This window comes from Pteropus alecto, unplaced genomic scaffold, assembly GCF_000325575.1.
Source record: "Pteropus alecto unplaced genomic scaffold, ASM32557v1 scaffold668, whole genome shotgun sequence".
Taxonomy (NCBI): domain Eukaryota; kingdom Metazoa; phylum Chordata; class Mammalia; order Chiroptera; family Pteropodidae; genus Pteropus; species Pteropus alecto.
Window position 1 is genome coordinate 94,783 of NW_006441399.1, and position 22,055 is coordinate 116,837.

Below are 22,055 nucleotides of genomic sequence, written 5' to 3' on the forward strand. Positions count from 1 at the left end.
TGGGGTGGCTGGTATTCTTCTGCCTTCTAAAAGAAGGTCTCAGAGATATGCTAGTTATCAAGCTAGAAACATCCTCTCTTTCTGGGTGTAGATAAGTGCTGACATTCTACTAACAGGAATTTATTCTTTGTTCTCTGTCACTCTGTCTTAGGTGCAGCTCGTGTATACTACCAGTATCCAGGAACCCAATGTCTACAGGTATTTTTTTATTATTAAATACTTGAAAAAATTAAAGTTATTAGATGATTATTCAGTCTGCGTTTGGACATAAATTTGCTTAGAATTTGCCCACCACCTTCCTCCTCTCTCCATACTCTTCGAGCAGAGGTGGAATTCGGCCAGGCTGACTTGGCAGTGTCCCAAGGCGCCTGGCTTCTAGATGGGTATCCAGGCTGATGGGCTCTTCTGTTTCCTTCACCACCTGAAATAGTATAAATAGGTCGAACCATCACAGATGTTTGGCCCAGCTATTCCAGGCCACCAACAGAAATTTCAGCAAGATGCCAACAGAGTAGGAGCTGAACTAAGAGAGTGGGTCTTACTTAGTTCAGGGCTGAACTAAGGTAGTGGGTCTCCATGACAGACTGATGAGTGTATATTGTTTCATTCCATATTTGCTCAGCATTTATTTAGTGGATGGAAGGACTTCCTTTTTCACAAAAGTTACATTTTGAAACAGATCCATTTACTAAATCGTTTCTGCTGACCAAAGCAGTAACAACAGTCTGAAAAAATTAGAAGGCCACTTTCCTCATTCTGTCTTCAGGTGCAGTTTTAAAAATCAGACAACTCTCTGGGAAACAAAGGTCTTAAAATGTAGACAGTCACGGCTCATGCTCAGTACAGAGTACTGCACCACACCTTAGTTTCAGAATTGCAGCCAGTGGCCCATGCCTGACACCACATAAGGGAAGGACCTGCGTTATCAAGAAGTCTTTTTATAACTTCCCACTTGAGGCCACTTTCTACTCTGATGGGATGGAGGCTAATATATTAATACAACTGCCAGTTAATTCCCGTTCTGAGAAGTTGCCTGGGGCAGACCCCCTAGACCTCCCTGTCAACCCCTCTGTAAAAAAAAATCAAAACAGAGCAAAACAACAACAACAACAACAAAACAGTACCCAGCACACAATAGACTCATAGTACATATTTAGCTTTTTAAATCCAGGATGCCTAGACTTTGATGGGGACACTAATGAACATATAACATGAAAACCAGCTCAACCAGCAGCCATTTCTCTGATCTGTCTTCTGAGCAATTGATGGCACAACAATACTAACTTGCCGGTGGCCCTCCCCCATAGTAAGTCTTTGATCTAGCTCCTCTCAGACCCATCTGTCCCCCTTCTCCTTCTCTGCTCTGTATAACAGGGGAACCAACCCCTGTAGGCGGTGTTTTCTAGGCTCCAGGCCAGTTTTCTCTCACTGGCTTCAACCAATGGGAAGCATTGTGGGGAGACTGGAGGGCGAGAGGCAGGGAAATTTAAGGCGTTTTCTCCCCCAATCTCACACTCCCCCCACAGTGTCTCTGTCAGCAGTTTTATCTCCTTCATGGCTTCAGCTGTGATTCCAGCTTGTGCTGCTGACTTGGGCCCCGGGGCTCTGGTAACTTGCCTCTTTGCTTTGTTGCTGTGGCCTAATGACTTCCTGCCGTGGCTAATCTCTGGGTTCCCTCAGTGTCCTCTGTTTGCTTTTTAGCTCTCCCATCACTTGTGTAATCAAATTTCTGTATTAAATTTCTCCTGTTTACTCCCAGTTTTTATATTATTCTTAGTGGACCTTAGCTGATACCCTTCCCATTACTGAATGATACTTGCTTTGCAGACCTTTGTGGGAGACTGATACAAAATCCAGGTGACTCAGTAGATATATAATAGATTGGTACAAATCTCTGAGGCTTGTATAATTCAGAGTGGACCAGTCTGACATGCATAGATAGAAACTAGAATTCTTACATTCTGTGTTTACCATTTCCTCTGATTTGCTTAAATGAAGCAAACATTACTTTGGACCTTGAAAGTATATTCAATACCAGTTGTGAATATAGCAATGTAAAAATACTTCTAATGTAAGTTATATATTATTATATATTATTAACATTATGACCAATAATTTAGAAATGTATTTTTTATAAGTACGAAAATAATTTTGGTAAGAAGAGGGAGAAACAATTCATAAAAACAGGAATGAATAGGGGAAAAAATCCAGCACAATGAAGCCCCTCACTTGAGAAGTCTGGATTCTCTGAAACACATCTCTTGTGATTTATATTATTAAAATCCCTGAGTAATGAAGTAAGTTGTTGCTGCTGGCCTAGCAAACTACCCTTACTGTTTTCAAGAAGTAAGCAGACAAATCAAAGGAGCTCTAATTTGAGGTTCCTCTCTTGAGAACATTTCCCGTAGTGATCTAATCATCAATCTTTGAAAGCTCTCATTTCTTACTTAGAATGTCATATTGCTGACTCAATTACCATTAGGGTATCATGACAATGATTTACTTCCCTTTTTTCATTGCACTAGGAGTCTGGTTAAAAACACAGCAAGAATTCTTTGAATAAACACAAGTATGTCCCAACTGTGAGACGGACAGGCTTTCAGAATTGTACAAACCCACATTAAAAACTACACTTATACTATGCCGGGGCACAGGCCAGAAGAATGTGCTCACAGTCCAGCCACCTTTTGTATTTCCAAGACACATACCTGTGGCAGCAATTACTAAGGGATTATGACTGAAAAGAGTTGTGAGGGACCCGCTCCTTTGCACTTTCTTGGAACCTCCAAGGAATGAATCAATCACTTGTATACCTGACCATTTTTGTTTCCAGATTTAAAAAAAAAAAAAATCTGATGTCTGGAAAGAGGCCATGTTGTACCTAAAAGGCAAAGTCTTTTATCTTAAGAGGGGTAGATTTCCACTTTCCTCCTACATTTTCCTGTTGTTAAGTAATCAAATGTAAGTCAGTCAGTAGTTGGACATGTACCCAACCCAAGAGAGAGTCCTCTTTCCTTAAGAGAGGAGAGAGCCATATTTCTTCTACTTGTATCCTGGTTGGTAGTTACATAAAAATAAGTAAAGTAGTCAATTTGTGTTTTTATTTTTGAAAATATATTTAGTGAAAAACTTAGAATAGTTGGTTTTATCTATAGCTGTGCATGCGAGAGAGAGAGAAAAGAGAAGGGGAGGGCCGCTTTGGTGGGCGTTAGCTGAGCTCTCTTGATTAACGTTGATTATAAACGTTACTCGAGTCAGTTGCCTGCATGACTCAGTTTTTCTACTTCTCAAAATTTACTCTATGGAAATAAATAAATATGGGTGCAAATATTTATTTAGCAGTATCGATAATAGCAAAAGTTGTAAACAATCTAGGTGTCTAACAATAGATAATTGGTTTTATAAACCATGACACATTACACATTTGAAAACTTACATATCCTTTAAACATCATTTTGGGGGATAGTTTAGCATGGTGAGAGGGAACATAAGCTTTGCAGTCTATAGGCCCAAACTCTGTTGTTTACTAGCTGTGTTATGTAGAGCAATGTTTTTATCTTCTCTAAGCCCCATTTTTTTTTTCCTCTAGGAGTGACAATACCTTACTCTTAAGATTGTTATGAGGATTTAATGAGGATATGTGTAAAACTCTTTACAGAGGGCCTGGCTTAGTGTGGACACTCAATAAATGTTAGCTATTGTGATTGCAAAGGACAGAAAAAGATGTGCATAAGGATATGGGAAAATGTTCACTTTAAAACATGAAAAAAATCATTCTAATTTTCTAAAATTACACACAATCATAGAATATCGTAAAGCTATAAGCCAACATGTGTAGAGGAATTAATTGCCTCTCAAAAAGAGGATTATGTGTGGTTCAGATGTTTTCTTTATATTCCTCTGCAGTTTTAAAATTTTCTACATTTAGTATATTAATTTTATCCTTAAGAAGAATTTTTAGTAGGAATCACAATATCATGACCATATTAATGTCATTTACTGAAGATCACTTATAGAATCATGACATATAAATATGAGCATGTGTATAACTCAGACATACGTGAGAACTGCACTATGATGCTCCATCCGCCACCCCTACCACCTCACCTGTTGGCCATGTATATTACTTCTTTCCTGGTATCAGTGACCTTTTTTTTTTTTTGCAAATATAACAATATATACACAACTATTTTATAAACTCATTATATAAAAAGTCAAAGAAGTACCTTCGGCTCAATATTGCTGTGAACCTAAAACAGCTCTAAAAAATAGTCTTAAAAAAAGTTAAAGAATTCAGAAATATACAGAGAATAAAGCTAGCCTACCTCTCCTGGAGTCTTTCTTCCAGCACCTGAATGCCAGCTTTATGGGTAACTGCTGCTGTCAGGGATGTCTCCTTATATACCTTTGTGTATGCATATTCACATTTATGTCTATGTGCTTATAAAATTACATAAATGGAAGGATTTTTCATAATTTCCTTGGATTTGCTTTATTGTGTTAACAGTGTATCTTCAAAGTCTCCCTTAGGTCATATCAATCTATGTCTGCATTCTTTTTAGCAGCGCGTGGTATTCCATAGTGCGAATAAACCATGATTTATTTGACTATATCTCCATTTGGTTTAGTTTTCATTTGCTCATAAAAACTGTATTGTTTTGTATATTAAGGAATGTCTTTGTAATTACTTTATAGATATGTCCAATTTTTCTCTAAGGTAGAGTCTTGGAAGTGAAATTGGTATTTACATTTGAAATATTGATAGTTGCTGCCTTGCAAAGGATATTATACAATTACATAGCTACCTATGGTATACGTAAATGTGTATGTGTAGATATAATGCTGACTTTTGCCAACACTGAAAATTGTCAATCTTTCAGCATTTTGACTAATGGGTAAAAATTGGTAACTCACTGTTTAATTTGCATTTTAAAGATTGAGAATGAGCATATTTTTATATAGTTAACATTCAAATTTCTTTTTTTGAAATTTGCCTTTTTTTCCTTAGCTCAGGTTCTATTGGGGTGTCTTTTTGTTATTGATTTAGAGACTTTTTTATATTATTTGTTTTAAATATTTACTTATTAAAAATTTTTTACACTGTTGATATTTTTCTTTTTTGACTTCACTTTAGAGTTTTATGCCTTAGGAAAGTCTTCATCACCCCAAATTATAAACAATATTATCCATTTTCTTCTAGTATTTTTATATTTAAAAATATTTATATATTTAATTCATTTAAAAATTACTCATGTGTATAGTGTGTTACACATCTAACTTTACTGTGTTCCAAATAGGTTGTCATACCTTTGGAGTCTGTTTCTGATGATTTTAAATGACATGTTTATCATAGGCAGTGTCATAGGAGTCTGTATCTGGGTTCACTAGTCCACTCTTTTGATCTATTCATTTCACACAAATTTAATTATTATCACTTTATAGGATTTTGCATCTATTGGGACAAGTCTTCTTTCTTTTTCTTTTCCTTTTTCAAATTTGTCTTGACTATTCTAGCCTATGAATTTTAATATTGGCTTATTAATTAACATGAATAATTCTATTAGGATTTTTACATGAATTGCATTGCATTTACGGTTTAATTGGGGGAAACTGACATCGTATCATGTATCTTTATTTCTGTGGATCTTCTTTTATATCTGCCAGTGTTTTTTCTTCATAGAAATCTTACATATTTTGTGTTAAATGTATTCTTTAATATTTAATCTTTTTTTTATTAGTATTGTATAAACGTTCTTTTCTTCTCATTAGATTTTCGAATTGGTCACTGCTGGTCTATAGAAAAGATACTAACTGTTATACTAATTATTTCATTTTATTCTTTTATCTAGTCACCATCCTGATATTTTTATTCATTATAATAATTGTTAGATCATTTACCTGATATTGTCTGGGTATATGATCATATCATCTATTTAAAAAGAAAATAGGAGAGTGCTTTGCCTTTTTCTTCAAAATATATACATCTCTTATTTTTACTTTTAAATACAGTTGATAATGCATTCTAGAATAATTTTGAAGACCAGCAGTGATAGTAGGATTCTCGTCCTTTTCTCTCAATTAGAAACATGCTTAGTATTCCACTCTCAAATATAAGGCTCTTTATCATTTCTTATAGATGTAGTTTATCAAATTATGAAATTTTTTTCCCTTGATTTTAAACAATAGGAATGGTGGTTGAATTTGTTTTTAACTGCTTTTCATCACCTATCAATATGTTTTTAAATTTTTCTCTTGTTACTATAATGAATTGTATTAATCCTTTTCATAATGTCGAACTATCCTTGGATGACTGGTATAAACACTACCTAGCCATGGTATTTTTAAACACATTTCTGCTGTTTTTATTTAAGCTTCTCTCTCCTTCTCCCTGCCCTCCCCCTACAATGTTCTTTGCCTTCACAACCCTTTCCATTCTTCAGAGGCCATCCCACACCCCCATGCCCACCTCTGATAAACTCTCCTTGACCTCTCTACATTCCTAATGTCTGTTCCGCATACTTTAAGAAACCACCTGTATTTTGTTTTATGAGTGTTAACAGAAGCTAATGCCTTATTTTGCCAAGCAAACTTTAAGCTCCTTGAGATCAGAGCCTGGATCATAGTATCTTTGTGTCCAGATAAATACATAGCACAAAATCGAGTTCATCCGTCGAATTAAGTTATTTTGGGAAAATGAATGACAGTTTAGAAGTGTTCCTAAAGGGGAATGTGGAGCTTAACATTGTTTGAGTTTTGATGTGTTTGTCTGATTTTTTGTTTTCTCCTTATAGTGAGATTCAAGAGCGGAAGGAATCACCACCACCTCCTAAAACCTCAGCAGCCACTCAGTTGGATGAGCTCATGGCCCACCTGTGTGAAATGCAGGCCAAGGTGAGCACAGTCCCTGTGATAAAGCCTTCAGGCTTTATCTTTTTGGAACCCAGCTCCACATTCTCCCTTTGGATGATAGAGATGAGAGAGGAAGTGCTCTAGTTGGGACAAGCCCTGAGGGCATCAGCAGCAAGGCCAAATGAAGTGTGACAGGACTGGTAAGAGGACCTGCCTGAGCAGGGCAGAGCAGAGCTTGTGCACAACCTGGGGCAGAGCAAGGGCAATCAGAGTGTCGCTTTGACGATAAGCATGAGGAGTCCTGAGCCCCATATTGAGATAAAATCCAACTCCTTGCTCTAGCCTCCAGGGCATGAGTGGCAAGCTCATGTGGCAGGCAGGGAATGCAAATCAGATAAATGGGCTTAAGAATTTAAGGGAAATATCATCTAGAATTCTTAAGGTAGGGAATCCGACCATTCTAAATTAATTGGAGGATTTGATATGCACACATGAGGTGGCTATGAAATAATTTCAAGGCAGTATATAAAAATGGGGACGGGGCAAGAACCTTATCTTTGTGGCTCACCTCTGGACTCCTAATGCCCAGCACAGTTTCTGACACAATGTGAATAATATGTGCTTATTAGAGGGACGAATGAATAAACATCAGAAACAAATTTTCTTTAACGTTCACCATAAAGCTGAGTGCATTCCTCATTGTGCCATATACCTGGAAATACTAGAAAAATATTCTACATTAGGACTTTTAATTGTGTGGTGTTTTCTAATTGATTTAGCATGTGTCTTGGTTTATTTACATTAAAAAAATAGCTGTTTATTTTTTGATAGGCCATACATTCACATTGTACAACAATCAAAAGTAACAAAAGTTTACAGTGAACTGTTTCCTTATTGGCTCTGTCCCCAGCCACCCAGTTCTGTCGTATGGAGGTAGTCAGTATTTCCGGTTTCTTACATTATCTATTCAGATGTACTCTGGAACACACAAGTAAATAGATGCAGATGTAAATGCAGATGTAGAAATAGATATATTATTGTTTTTACTTAGTTATTATTCATATTTAATTCTGGTCACCTTTTCAGGCTTTTTAGACATTAACCTTTTGAACACTAATCTTTTCAACATTAACTAACATTATATAACAAGAGAGGAAGGAAATCTGTCAGATGATAAAAGTTCCTTGAAGGGAAATGAGTATTTTGGATTAGCAAGATAATGCGAGGTTATTCCTGTCAGGAAAAATAGGATAAGTAGAGGCCTGAAGTCAGATCACGTAACAGATCACGTTCAGGAGACTGCAGAGCCCCTGACTGTCCTTAAACAATGGAGGCTTTTTACTGAGTGATGAAAGATGAGATTGAACAGGTAAAGCGAGGGGAGCGGGTGGGAGACTGAACACCTGTATGATGTGTGCAGATTTGATGCCAGAAGCGATGGACAGCCATTGTAGTTTTCTGATCGAGGAGTATTAGATAGAGCCGTAGCCTGATTGGAAAGGAGTTGGGAGAGATGGAATCAGGACATGAGTTGATGAAGGATAAATTGAGCATCTTCTTTGTAATTTGAGCCTTTTCCTTTGAACATTTTACAATAACTATTTTGGAGTTTTGCTTAAATAAGTACAATCCCTCAGCAAGTCTTATCTGACAACTTCTTACCACCCTCTCTGCTAACACTGGTCTAAGTCATTATTTCTGGTTTGAGTGATCATAATAGTCTCCCACCTACCTAATGTCTCTAGTTCCATTCTACACTTCATTCCTTTCTCAGCTACCGCAGGGTCTTATAAATCAGATTCTTTCACTCTCATGCTTGAAGCCCTCCAATGGTTCTGTCTCCCTTGAATAAAACCCAAGCTTTTACCATGAGGGTAAAAATGTGATTGTTGAGATCTTAGCCTCTCTCTCCATTATCTTCTCCTGCCACAGTCAGTCTCACTCCCTCTGCTCCAGTCTCACTGACCTTTCTTGCTATTCTTCAAATGTACCAAACTCTTTCTTTCCCTTGGGTCTCCCCTCCCTCGGGAATGCTTTTCCCACAAATATCAATATTTCTGTGTCCCTAAGTACATCACTCAAATGTCTGTACAAATATCACATCCTTAGAGGTCCTTCTCTGATCACCTGTGTCTAAATCAATTCTTCCTCACCATCTCACTCTCTGTCGCTTTTATCTCAGTATATAACATATCTTATTTCTACCTGACATTACATCATATATTTATTTAATTGTTTATTGTCTGTTACCCAGAAAATGTAAACTTCATGAGCCTAGAGCAGTGATTGGCACAAACTAGGTGCACAATAAACATTATAGAATAAATGAATAAAAAAATTAATCGTGGACCTGTGGTCACCATAAGAGCCAGAAAAGGTATCATCTTCATCTATTCATTTTTCTAGGTCAAAAAGATTTACAAATGAAGGAAGATTAGTCAGATTTCATTCCTGAGTCCTGAGGAACTTAGAATGAAAAAGAATGAAAGCATTTTGATTAGTATTACAGTGTTGAATTTTTCCATGCCTTGGAGGAAAGTTCAGGAAAGACTAAAGGGTCAGTCAGTAGAGGTGAGCTGATAGGATCAGGCAGAAGATGCCAATGAGGATAAACATCCAAGAGGTTGACTTTCTTCATGGTTCTCTCCTCGGTACCAGGTTGCAGTGAAAGCAGATGACAGCAAGAAGCACTTACCAGACAAGCAGGATCACAAGGCCTCCCTGGACTCGATGCTAGGGGGTTTGGAGCAGGAATTGCAGGACCTTGGAATTGCCACAGTGCCCAAGGGCCATTGTGCTTCCTGCCGGAAGCCGATTGCTGGAAAGGTGGGAAGGGCCAAAGTGTTGGTCCTATAGCCATCTATGTCTGTCCTACCAAGGACTGCTCTTTTTCCTTATGTTCTAAGATGTTTTAGTGATAGTTACTCATTACTGATCACTCTACAGTGCTCTAGGCACTGAGCTAAGTGCTTTGCAAGTATCCCTTCATTTAATGGTCACATTATTCCATTAAGGAAGACTTATTATCGTCCCCTTTGTAAAGATGAGGAAACTGAGGGCTCAGGAGACATTAACTGACAGGTCCAAATCTAGTAAGAGGTAGAACTAAGATTTGAACCCAGGAGACTCTGACTCCCGAGTTTGAGCTCTCAACCACTTTTCTGGACTGCCTTTACTGAAAGTGACTTTCTCACTGCTCCTTCTGTTCAAACATCCCCAATTTAAATCGATTGAACACAATTTTCAGCCGCATTCAGCTTCAAATCATGGCTACAACCCCTGCTCTGCATCATCCTTCACCAAAACCATAATAAAGGTCTGTGAGACCTGTCTGCATGGGGCGTAAGGTGAGATGTTCAGATCAGGGGAGTGAAAACTGTCATTTGTCCTTTTCCCCTTCCAGGGATCCCTTTCACACCAAGGCTGTAGTCATCTCTTGTGTGTCACTGCTGTGCTCTATTCTGTTTCTCCCGCCCTCTGGGGCAGTATGGCCATAACAAACACTTCCAGGCGTTATCAACGTGAGCAGTCAGGGAAGCGGGCACCCTTTTCCCAAAGCACGGACAACAGGCTGCACAGGGAGGACCTAGGTCCAGGCCTCAGTGTTGCGTGTCTCCAGGGAGTGCCATTTACATAGAGCGCTATGTGAAGAGGGCCCTCCAGAGTTGTGCAACCCACAGGCCCTAGCTCATCCTGCTGGGCTCCCGTGCCAGGCTTTGTTTCATCCTCCAGGTCATCCATGCCCTAGGGCAAGCATGGCATCCAGAGCACTTCGTCTGTAGTCACTGCAAAGAAGAGATTGGCTCCAGTCCCTTCTTTGAGCGGAGTGGTTTGGCCTACTGTTCCGAGGACTACCACCATCTTTTCTCTCCACGCTGTGCTTACTGTGCCGCACCCATCCTGGATGTAAGTAAACCCCTCTCCCCCTGCTTTCACGTAGCCCGTACTCACTCATTTAGAACCGGAGTTACGTTTTACATCTCTGTGGCATTCTCATCTCTCTCTGTGTGTGTTCTTTTTCTAGAAAGTGCTGACGGCGATGAACCAAACCTGGCACCCAGAGCATTTTTTCTGCTCTCACTGTGGAGAGGTGTTTGGTGCAGAAGGTACGACCCGGGGTACCTTGATCTGCCTTCCTTGATCCACCATGATAGACCAGGTTCCTGTCACTACCATCCAAGGGCCCATTTCAGTTACGAGATGTCATCCCTCTCCCCCTTTTTCCAACATTTATAAATTTTGTGTAAATTGAATTTTTTCATCAAAGAAATATGAATGCTTAGTTTAAAAACTCGAACATTACTTCAAGGGTAATAGTGAAAAAGATTGACCCCTGCTTCTTTTTTCTCCACCCCAAATCTAGATTTTTTAGATTTTCTCCACCCCAAGTTCTGATTTTTTAAAACTTTTTTTCTGTTATTTACTTGTGGTTTAAATAATATACAACTATAGATTGATCCCCCCAATTTGAATCATTGTATATTCACTTTTTACTAGGGGACATGAGGATTTAGAAATTTTATAACTATCCCACCTTACCACCAACATATTTCCCCTCCCCTCCATCCTCTCAATATATAGTCGGGTCAGATCAGTGTTCAGCATGTACATGCAGATGATTTTATACATATTGCTCACAGTTGAGCCAGGTAGCAGACTAGGATTATAGTAGAGCACGGATTTTGCAGTCAGACTGCCAGGTTCAAATCTATATGATGTTATTCAAGTCATTTAACTTCTCTGTACATCACTTTCCTCATCAGTAAAATGGGCCTAATAAAAATGCTTATTTTATAGGATCATTTTGAGGATTTTAAGAGACAATACCAGTAGTGTTGAGAATAGTGCCTGGCATATGGAGACATGATAATAATTAGTATCATTATAATCATGGTTTCCTTTTCGTATAAATTTGTTTTTTCTCAAAGTTAATATTTGGATACCTTTTCCATTAGCTTAATTTTCATTGTACTTATCGCTAATTTATCTGACAGAACTGTAAAATCCTTCTCAAAATGGTCAACCACATGTGACGAAAGGTCAGTTTCATTTGTTTTTTCTTGTGGACATTGGTCCAGGAGACTTTCATCCCCCTGCTCTAGCCTGAAATGGTTTCTCCTCAGGCCTGCTGAGGAGCAGTTATTCTGGGTCTCTATCTTGGTGATTCCTATTACTGTTTTCCTCTTTGGATCCTCGGTTTTCAGATCACATGGCTTTTTGTGCATGTTACTGTCTTTATTTTGGTGGAGCACCTCCTCTAGTAGCTCCTGAGAATGGATAGGAGGTAAAATTTTTGAGACCTTGAATCTCTGAAAATAGTTTTGTTCTGTTGCCTGGGTATAGAATTCTAGGTGGAAACTCTTTTCTCTCATAATTCTGATGTCTTTGCTTCACTGTCTTCCAGATTCTATTGTTGAGAAGTTTTTATTAAGATTTTGTTCTTATTACTGATCCTTTTTGTGTGATCTGTTTTTCTCTTTTTGCAGGTTTTTTGTCCCTTTTGTTTTCTGAATTGTCTTGATTTTTTTCCTGACTTCTTTTTATATTTGTTTTGAACAAATATGACTCATGCATAGAATCAGAAAGCTTCTTTATTTTGTCTTTTCCTGTCCTTTCAGAAGTAACTCAATGGGGAATGTTTTCTTCTCTCTCCTAAATAAAAACTTAGGCAGTTCCATGTCTTTTCTGATTACTCTTAACAAACAGGTCTAAGTAGAAAATCAATTTAAAACACAAAACAAGAAACTGAGTCCTTAGGTAATTCAGTCTGTGCAATAGCTAAAGCTCCCAAGTTATTTCAAGTGATAGCTACTCTCTCCCCTGGTGGGCTCTTTAAAAGGCTACAGGAGGCCAGGGAAGGGGATTATGGCCTCCACCTGTCCAACAGCTCTTCAGACTTGCAACCAATCTCATTTCCAGCCTTGAAGACTGTTTTATACATTCAGTTCCTGAGCCCCCCTGATATTATGACGCTCTGGATGGCGTCAGTTTTATTGGTACCTCTCCTTGGTAGAGATGTAGCTTTCAGTTTTCTCGTTTTTGCCAAGCTAGTTGCCACTCTTATACCTACTCTAAATTTTTGAAAATTTTATTGATATCTCACCTGTGGCATCGCCTCTCCTTTTCTCCTTTTCCTTGTGAGTCTTTCTATTTTAAACAATTCTTTAACTATCATGTTAGTGATGTTTCAAGAGGGAGTGAAGATAATCTCACGCGTCATGTCCCTGGCCAACAGGGACTCTCTTAATAATGGGCATATTATTTTGTATATTTCTCACTATTATTTACTTAATCTCCACCACAATCTTGTGAGAGTAATTTTATTCCACATGTTACCTGGTTATAGATGAAAACACTGAACTCAAAGAGGTAAAGTGATTTTCTTAAAGTCATGCAACCGGAAGGTCAAAGAATTGGAATTTAAATTCGGATCTTATTTCTGCAAGTTCTGTGTTTTTTCTACAATATCGTAACTGCCCCTTGACTGACACTCCATTCCAATTCTGCTGTTAGATCTTTTTACTTTCTTGGCACCAACGTGATCTACTTTACGTGAAGATAAACCTGAATCGAGTAGCAAGAATGTAATCCACTAGCAAAGTGCTTTGTAGTAATTTGCTTCTTCACTGAAGCTTGTTCACTGCTTTTCACAAATCATTAGGTCTTTCATTTCTCAACTGCACTTCAGTTACGTGGCATTTTTCATTGAGATTTAATCTAAAGCATATTGAAATGTGTCATGGTGAATTTATATGGTACTGGTAGCCATAGAATTCTGAGAGTTAGTTGAGTAGAACAGTCAGCAAGTGAACACTGGGATAGAACAGTCAGCAAGTGAACACTGGGATAGAACAGAAACAGGATACAGACACATTTCGAGAGACATAAGTCATATACAAAAGAAAACTATCCAATCCATAGGATGACCAGGAAGCACCATGAAGGTAGCTAGTTCTCACTGTTCTTGGTTTGGGCCATTTCTAAACAAACAAGGTTGATTGGGTCATTTAGGACTTTACATAAATACAATGCCACACCTAGGATATGTACCTATTTAGACAACTGATAAAAATGCCATTTATTAATCAGAAGCTCCTCTTGGGTAGTATTTTTGTTTATATCCTTTGCTTTCTGTAAATAGGTCTCTTACTATATGGTTAGTCTATTAATTGGGTGACATCCTGCTTTACCCCAAGTCACATAGTCACACACAGAGTTTCTATAATGACAGCTTAACGATTGAGCCTTTTGGGAAATTAAATTTTCTGCATTTTTGTTTCGGCTCAGGGAATTCTTCTTTAAGGTTCAAGTTGATAAGCACATCAGGCCTTAGCATCCTCCTGTAGGGACTAGGTCTTCGGTGCCTTCGTCTTTCTTTCTAATTGTTCATTATCCAGGCCGTGCTGGTGCTCCCTGATTTCCCCTGTGGCCCAGCACCTCCTTCTCTCTGTGACACTTTTAATTGTTAGTGTCTCTCATCCATCCTTCAGAAGTAATTGGCCCCAGAGAGAGCTTCCAGGAAAGTAAGCGCTGAAACTTTCTCAATTTATTGGATACTGAATGCAGGGGTATCACAGAAAGTTTGGCTGATTGCTTTTGATTTCTCTCCTGAGACTTACTTGAGTTCAAACAGAGGCTGTCACTTCCCTGCTGTCTCATTCTTGTGACCAGCTACCCTGCAGATGCCTAGATGAAAGTCATTCCGAGATTAGTTGGTATGTCTTAGGGTTTCCTCAAGTAACACCGACTTGTAGGCAAGCTCAGTTTTAGGTCGTTTGCATCACCCGAGGACTTGTCAAAAATGCAAACTCTCGAGTTCCATCCCAGACCTACTGTCTCAGAAACTCTGAGGGTGGGGCCCAGCCTGCGATCTGCGTATTGACATGCTCTGCAGTGATAGATGCACACCAGCCTCTTGAGAAATGTTGTGCCACACAACAGCAAGAAAGATGGCCATGCATGTTGCTTTGTTTTTCTTAAAAGAAGAGTAGGCCTTCGCACAGACTCTAGACATTCTTTGATAAAGTGAAAAAAGTAAAGTGAGCTCTTCTGTGTCTCGGGGAGAAGAACGCAGGACAGCTGATAAAATTATTGGTTTAGATTCTTAGGTCTACAGGCCTCAGAAGTCCGTTAAACTGAGTGCTTTTCCGAGACAGCATAATCGAATGAAGCAAGTCATATCAAATCGGGATCATGGAAAAACGACACCTACCTGATTTGGGTCCCCACCTCTAGCTGCTCCTATAGTCCTTCTTTGATCTGGCTGCTACTATCAAAGTGAATTTCTAGAAATCATGTTCTTGAGTGGGCTGCTTTCCAGTCCACTGTGCGTGCTTTGCTTACATGCTGTTTTAATGGGGCAGAGGTAGAGCACTCATATTTACAAAGCTACTAAGTTATGATATTTGGGCTCAGCTGATACTGTCAAGGTCAGGATGCATCTAAATTAGGCATGTGACATCCAAGTTAGGCTTTGACGTTAGGCCTAGGTTTGAACCTCAGCTCTTCCACTGACAAGTTGGTAATATATGAGTTCTCTAAGCTTCCCTTTTCTCACTTGTGAAATGTGAGAGGGTGTCGCTGTGAAGAATCTAATTTCGATTTAGTACTGTAGGTAGAGCTCTCAGTTGGAACAAGTACAAAGCAGGTGCTGTATAAGTGGATTTCTTAGTCATCTTCGTTTAAGGTAGACTCTCCTAGTAGATGCTAAGGAGATTTCTTTAGCATAGAAAAGTTCACATGTTTGTACATATTCTAGTTAACCCTGAGGTGAGATTCTAGACAACTTACTTCTGGAGCTGGTGGTCTCAATTTTGCTGTTGTAATTTGTTGATTTTGCTATTGTAATATTGTTCACATGACTGCTCATCACTAAATATTTATCGAGCAACTACTATGTATGCGTCAGGTACCATTTTTGGTACTAGGGAGACAGTGACAAAAAAACAAAGTTCCTGCCTTCATAGTGCTTGTATTCTAGAGAGGGAGACAGACAATAATTCAACTAGCCAACTAACTAATGAGAGAGAAAGAGAGAGAGTGAGTTCGTTATAAGATGCTGTTTGAGATAGGATGGTCAGGTCAATTGTTCTCTTAAGCAAACCCCTGAGTGAAGTACCCAAACATCTGGGTATCCTGGGAAAGCACTTTTCAAAGCAGAGGGAACATATCATTTGAATAAGAACTTGAAGATGAATTAGTTTATTATATATATTTTTAAATGTAAAGACAATAAAAAGACTGCAGAAATTTTCACTTATAACTTATTACCTTTTTAAACCAATACAATATAAATTTTTTTTCTACCAATGTTTTTCTATATTTATTAATATTTATGCATATATATGTTATAGTATACTTAAAATTCCCTTTTTTTGCTTAAGTCTCCATATAGTTTTATAATTTTATGACAATAATTTTATCAATTATTCCATCAGGTCTTTATATAGGCAAATTATAAAAGATTATACACCTGAAAAGCATTATTTATAGTTTCAAATATTGGAAACAACTAAATGTATTCATAATAGTATATTTAGATTACTTCTGATGTTTTAGTAGTGCTGCAATGAATATCTTTAAACATAATATTCTCTTCTTTTGAGTCATTTGTATGGATTAATTCCAGGATTGAGATATCTATTTTTTTAAATTAATTATTGATACACATTATCAAATGGCTTTCCAAAAGAATAATAACATTTAACTTTATTACCAGGAATATATAAATATGTGAATCACTCCATATGTTTTCCATCATCGGGTATATTTATTTATCACTGTTTCTACTGCTTAGTTAAAATTAGAAATTAAACTAATAATTAGCAAAACTTACAACTTTATTGTTTTCTTTTGAGTTTTATGGCTTACTCATAATTTCAAACATGTTACTTTTTGGGCTATCTATGTGTAAAATGGACTTTAAAGGGTATAAAAAGGTAGTCGCTGTGGTGTCTCATCCTCCGTTATTTGGACATAGGATCTGTAAGATTCTAGCCAGGGTTTTTCAATATGTTCCTAAGAGTGAGAATTTCACATATTAAAGAGAAAGCACTTATACCCCAATGAACTGATTTTTAAACTTTTTTGTTACGGAACAAAAAACACAAAAGTGCTTCCTTAGTTAGCTTCAATACATATCAACATTTTTGTGAAACAAATTTCCTCTGATACCCACCCACCCTTTATTCCTTGTTGGCATATTTAAAAGCAAATTCTAGAAATCATGTCATCTCATCATTAAATACTTCAATATGCATCACTTTCAACTGATAAGAACTTTTTAAAAAAATATAACTACCTTCACACTTAATGAAATTAACAATTTCTCATTATTACTTAAAACCCATATCCAAATTTCTCAAATTTCTCAAAAATGTCATTTTCTTGGTTTGTTTGACTCAAAATCCAAGCAGGATCTATGCTTTGCATTTGACTGTTTTGTCTCTTAAAATTTTTAAATTCTGTAGCAATCCTCCTTTCCCCACTTTTTATACCATTTATTTGTTAAGAAACTGGAACCTATGTCCTATAAATGCCCCATGTTCTTGATTTGACTGGCTGCTTCCTCATGATGTTGCTTAACTTATTGGCTTTATCTCCCCTCCTCTTTCTGTATTTTCTGCAAACTATTAGTTCAGAACTAGAGACTTGATTAGGTTTAGGTGCAATATTTTAGGGCAGCGGTCTCCAACCTTTTTGGAACCAGGGACTGGTGCTCCCATGAGAATCTAATGCCTGATGATCTGAGGTGGAGCTGAGGCGGTGATGCTAGCGCTGGGACCAGGAACCAGTGCTCCTATGAGAATCTAATGCCTGCTGATCTGAGGTGGAGCTGAGGTGGTGATGCTAGTGCTGGGGAGCGGCTGCAAATACAGATGAGGCTTTGCTCGCTCGCCCGCCACTCACCTCCTGCTGTGCGGCCCAGGGATTGGGGACCCCTGTTTTATGGGTGAGGGTCAAGGATAGGTTATAGACGGTGGATGCTGTATACTTCCAATGAGGGAAGACAGACCACAAAGATGTTTTCAGATAAAGGTAAGTGCTATAAAGACAATAAAAAAAGAAATGATAGATACGGCTGAAGAGATGCCTCTCTGATAAGATGATTTTTGAACTGATTTCTGAATCACGAGATGAGGCTAGCCATATCAAGGCCGGAGACAGGACTGAACAGGCTAACGGAAGTATAGGACTGAGGTAGGCATTGAGGAGGAAAAGATCTTAACACTGTTAAATGCTTGCTTTGAACCAGGTACAATACTAAAACCCTTTACCTGCCCTATCCATGTTTCTTATAACAGCCCTTGGAGGTAGGTATCTGTTATTCACCCCATTTTGAATATGAAGACACTGATTTTGGGAGAGTTGGAGCCATTGGCCTCTTCGCTGCTTCCAACATGTCTCACTGTCTCAAACAGCAACAGTGAACCCTTGATTTTTCTCTCTCAGGCTTTCACGAGAAGGACAAGAAGCCATATTGCCGAAAAGATTTCTTAGCCATGTTCTCACCCAAGTGTGGTGGCTGCAACCGCCCAGTGTTGGAGAACTACCTTTCAGCCATGGACGCTGTCTGGCACCCAGAGTGCTTTGTTTGTGGGGTCGGTATACTCTCTTATCTTTTGGAAATAGGGAAAATCAGCAGTTCATCCGTCTGAGAAGCAGAACTGCATCTGCTAAGAGGGTTCACAGTCTGGGATGAGGAGTGGATGTAGGCTTTCTAAAGGGCCACAAAACACAACATCTGGTGTGGGCATGTCCTTGTCTGTTTTACAAGTGGGCAATGTCATAGCCTCTGTTTGGCAAAGACCTGAGCAAATTCCTGCAACGAGCAGGTAACTGGCAGGAATTTCAAGGCTGAGGGCTTGACCTTGCTGTTTTACTTCTTGACATCTGCATTCCTTTTCTTTCTCTTCTCTCCACCCCCAGGACTGCTTCAGCAGTTTCTCTACTGGCTCCTTCTTTGAACTGGACGGACGTCCGTTCTGTGAGCTCCATTACCATCACCGCCGAGGCACCCTCTGCTATGGATGTGGACAGCCCATCACTGGCCGCTGCATCAGTGCCATGGGCCACAAGTTCCACCCTGAGCACTTCGTATGTGCCTTCTGCCTGACACAGTTGTCAAAGGGAATCTTCAAGGAACAGAATGACAAGACCTATTGTCAACCCTGCTTCAATAAGCTCTTCCCACTGTAATCTCAGCTGAACCCACTGCCTCTTCAGAACCCCTCTGAAATTTAAACCAAGAGAGAAAAGAGTACATTCGTTGCTACTGACTTCTGCTCACTAGGCTCACAGAGAAAGTAAAGTGGGTGAACAAATGAGGAATCTTCTATCTGTGAGGTGACCAGGCTCGTAATCTTAATTTTTAGAGTTCTGGTCTTATTTCTTTTCCTGATTGGGTACTTGGGTTTAGACGTGGGTCCTGCGTCTAGCGCCTCTGCAGCTGTGTTTCCCACACGTAGATGTTCATTTCACAGCTGGTTTCCTCAGACTCCTTTGTTCCACCCCTTCGATGGCTCTCATAATGAGGCTTTTCCAAGCTTCCTATATTTCCCTGTGACTCAGTTTCCCACAACCACTGCTGTGGACTTTATCCTAGCTGTCAGGAATCTGGGGACCACCCTTAAGCTCCTTGCATCTCCCTTCAGTATATTTCTCTTTTTCGAGAGGAAGTCAGTTTTACCTGGACAGCTTAGGGTGCTGACAACATTGATTAATAAAGTGGCTTGTGTTTTAATGCTTCGATGTCACATTAGTTTGGTAGATAAACTTTCTGCTTCTCATGTTAATATACTAGGCACTATTCACAATTAAATTTGTACCGTACCTTTTGTTTGAATTCCATACAAAAAGCTCTTTTTTAATCAAAATAAATTAAAAGGAGGGATTCTTGTTCACTAACTTTTCTATTAATTTGGGCCCATAATATTCATTTTGTTTTATTGCACTTAGATAAATGAATCATCTTACAAGGTCACAAAGCTTCTTAAAATTGTTTTTATCTCTTAAATTACCTAAGGAGAAAAATCGGATCTCCTCTAGGCACTTGCAAATTCATATTTGCATATGCATGCATATCTCCAAATACATAAAACTGTATATATTAATTTCATCCAGATTTTTGTGTGTCAATTATATTTCAATAAAGCTGTTTAAAAAATGAAAATGGATGTTAACTTCACAATTGTCTCATGAAGGCAAACAAGATCGCTGTTTTTAAAGCATCTCTGAAAAAAGATGCTATAAAAAGTCATCTGACCATTTTCTATTTTGGATTTGGAAATCCAAGTCCCAAATAAAAATCTCTACTCAATTATTTGTTCCTCTGCAAAATATTATTTGCAAGTAAGGTTGTAGAAAAGCTAGTTAGGTTATTAAATAATCTGACTCTTTCATGTCCCACCTCAAGTAAGCTTCCTCAAAAGAGATATTGATAAGATCTGTACTATAATGTTCTTAACAAAGTCTTAAAGATACTATACGATTATTTGTTTAAAAAAGCAGGTTCAATTACTGAGAGAAACTCCTTCACTAAAGGTATTTTTAAAAGTAACACTGAATTTGGTGTCTTCAGATCAGTATGCGCATAGAATTTCTTGGAGCACTGATGGATTAAATGATTCTTGCCAAGCTTATTATGTCTATCTCCTTTGTTGGAATGGATAATAAGGGGTTTTAAGAGTTAAAAGGAAGTGGTAACATTTCATTCTATGAAATAGGAACTTCGAATGCATCTCAGCTACGTGGAAGGCCACACAGATAGGGAGCCATCTGGCCTCATGTCCTGTTTGGTTGGCTGAGAGTGCCAGACTAAGCAAAATTTACGTTCAACTTCTAAACATCCTCTTTGCTGCATTTGATTCTATGATGTCATGTGCAGGTGTTAATACGGCAGTGTTCGTGGTTGCCTTGGCCATTTGACAAAGCAAACTTGGGGTTTTAGCCCTTAAGAAAGAATGTTCAGATGCTCAAACTTTTGTTAAGGATTAACTCTTTTGAGATTTCAGAAGAATCTAAATATTTAATAATATCAGAGGAAAGCCAGAGCTCACTATGGTGGAGTTATGAAGTAGAGAGTTGTTCTTCTCATGATGAATGTACGTGGCTTTACTTAACATTCAGAAGGATATGCTCCCTTCAGGACCAGCATTTTGGCCCCGGAGAAGCCACTCACAAGTAAAAAGTTCTATTTTTTAAAAACCCAGAAATACTATTACTCAAACTGACCATCTACCTGTTTACTCTTGGTTCTGAGTAATTTCTAGCTTTAAAAAAAAATAAAACCTACCCTCAAAGAACAGAATACACACACACACACACACACACACGCACGCACGCACACACACACACGTGTGTATATATACATGTGTATATATGTATATATACACATACATACATGCATACTATATATGTATTAGTTTGGCCAATTATTCTTTGGAATAAGTAATCCTCCAACGTGATACTTTAGTAAAAATATCAATTATTTTTGCATATACGTTCTAGAATGTACTTTTCTTAGAGTTATGGGATGGCCGCCAGGCTCATTCTTCCCCTTTCATGACCAGTAGAGGGAGAAAGAAGGCTTCTCTTTACTTTGCAAGAAAGTCCAGAGATTCATCCCGACTGGACTAGCGTGGGTCACATACTCACAAGTGATTTTTGCTGGAGGAATGGACTATGCAGCTTGGATTTAACCAAACTGGACCATTCCCAGAGTTAAGGGCAGGACTGAGTTCCTCAAAAGACAAGGGCTCTGTAGAGGAGATGTAAATACTTTAAGGATCTGGTTACTGGTAAAAAGGTGGTAATCATGATTTCATTCATCTATTAGATCAAAAGCAAAAGTATTAAAGAGTTGCTCAGTTTCAAGGTAATATAGAAGGTAAGCAAGTAGACATCTCCAGCCCTGAGGAAACGTGTCTGAGAGCTTTACGGAGTTCAAAAGCAGCAGAGAGCCAGGAATAATGGTGCTATTAATGACACAAGGCAGATGTACTGGTCTTCCTTAGGCCCCCAGGGGCACAGCAGTAAGAAGCATCCAGAGCAGCTTCAGCCTGAAAATGTGGAGATCTTCTGGCCAAAATAAAGGTGAGGGGGAATGACAACTTTCTTTAGGGACAGGGGTCTTTGACATGAGCAAGTCCTTAATAAGGGCAGTGGTGGCAGCCACTAAAATATAGGACTGAAAAAGCAAATACCGG

At 38.5% G+C, this 22,055-nt stretch overlaps 1 protein-coding gene across 1 annotated transcript in view; it reads left to right on the plus strand.

Annotated features, from left to right (window-relative positions):
* The window catches only part of LPXN (leupaxin), a 31,848-nt gene extending 11,828 nt beyond the window's left edge, over positions 1-20,020 (plus strand). The window contains exons 4-10 of the mRNA XM_006918793.3: positions 152-198; positions 6,792-6,891; positions 9,508-9,675; positions 10,582-10,755; positions 10,874-10,955; positions 18,301-18,449; positions 18,778-20,020. Of these exons, the coding sequence (XP_006918855.1) occupies positions 152-198; positions 6,792-6,891; positions 9,508-9,675; positions 10,582-10,755; positions 10,874-10,955; positions 18,301-18,449; positions 18,778-19,047 (990 nt within the window). The 3' untranslated portion in view covers positions 19,048-20,020. The remainder of the gene's footprint in view (positions 1-151; positions 199-6,791; positions 6,892-9,507; positions 9,676-10,581; positions 10,756-10,873; positions 10,956-18,300; positions 18,450-18,777) is intronic.
* Positions 20,021-22,055: the final 2,035 nt, after the last annotated feature.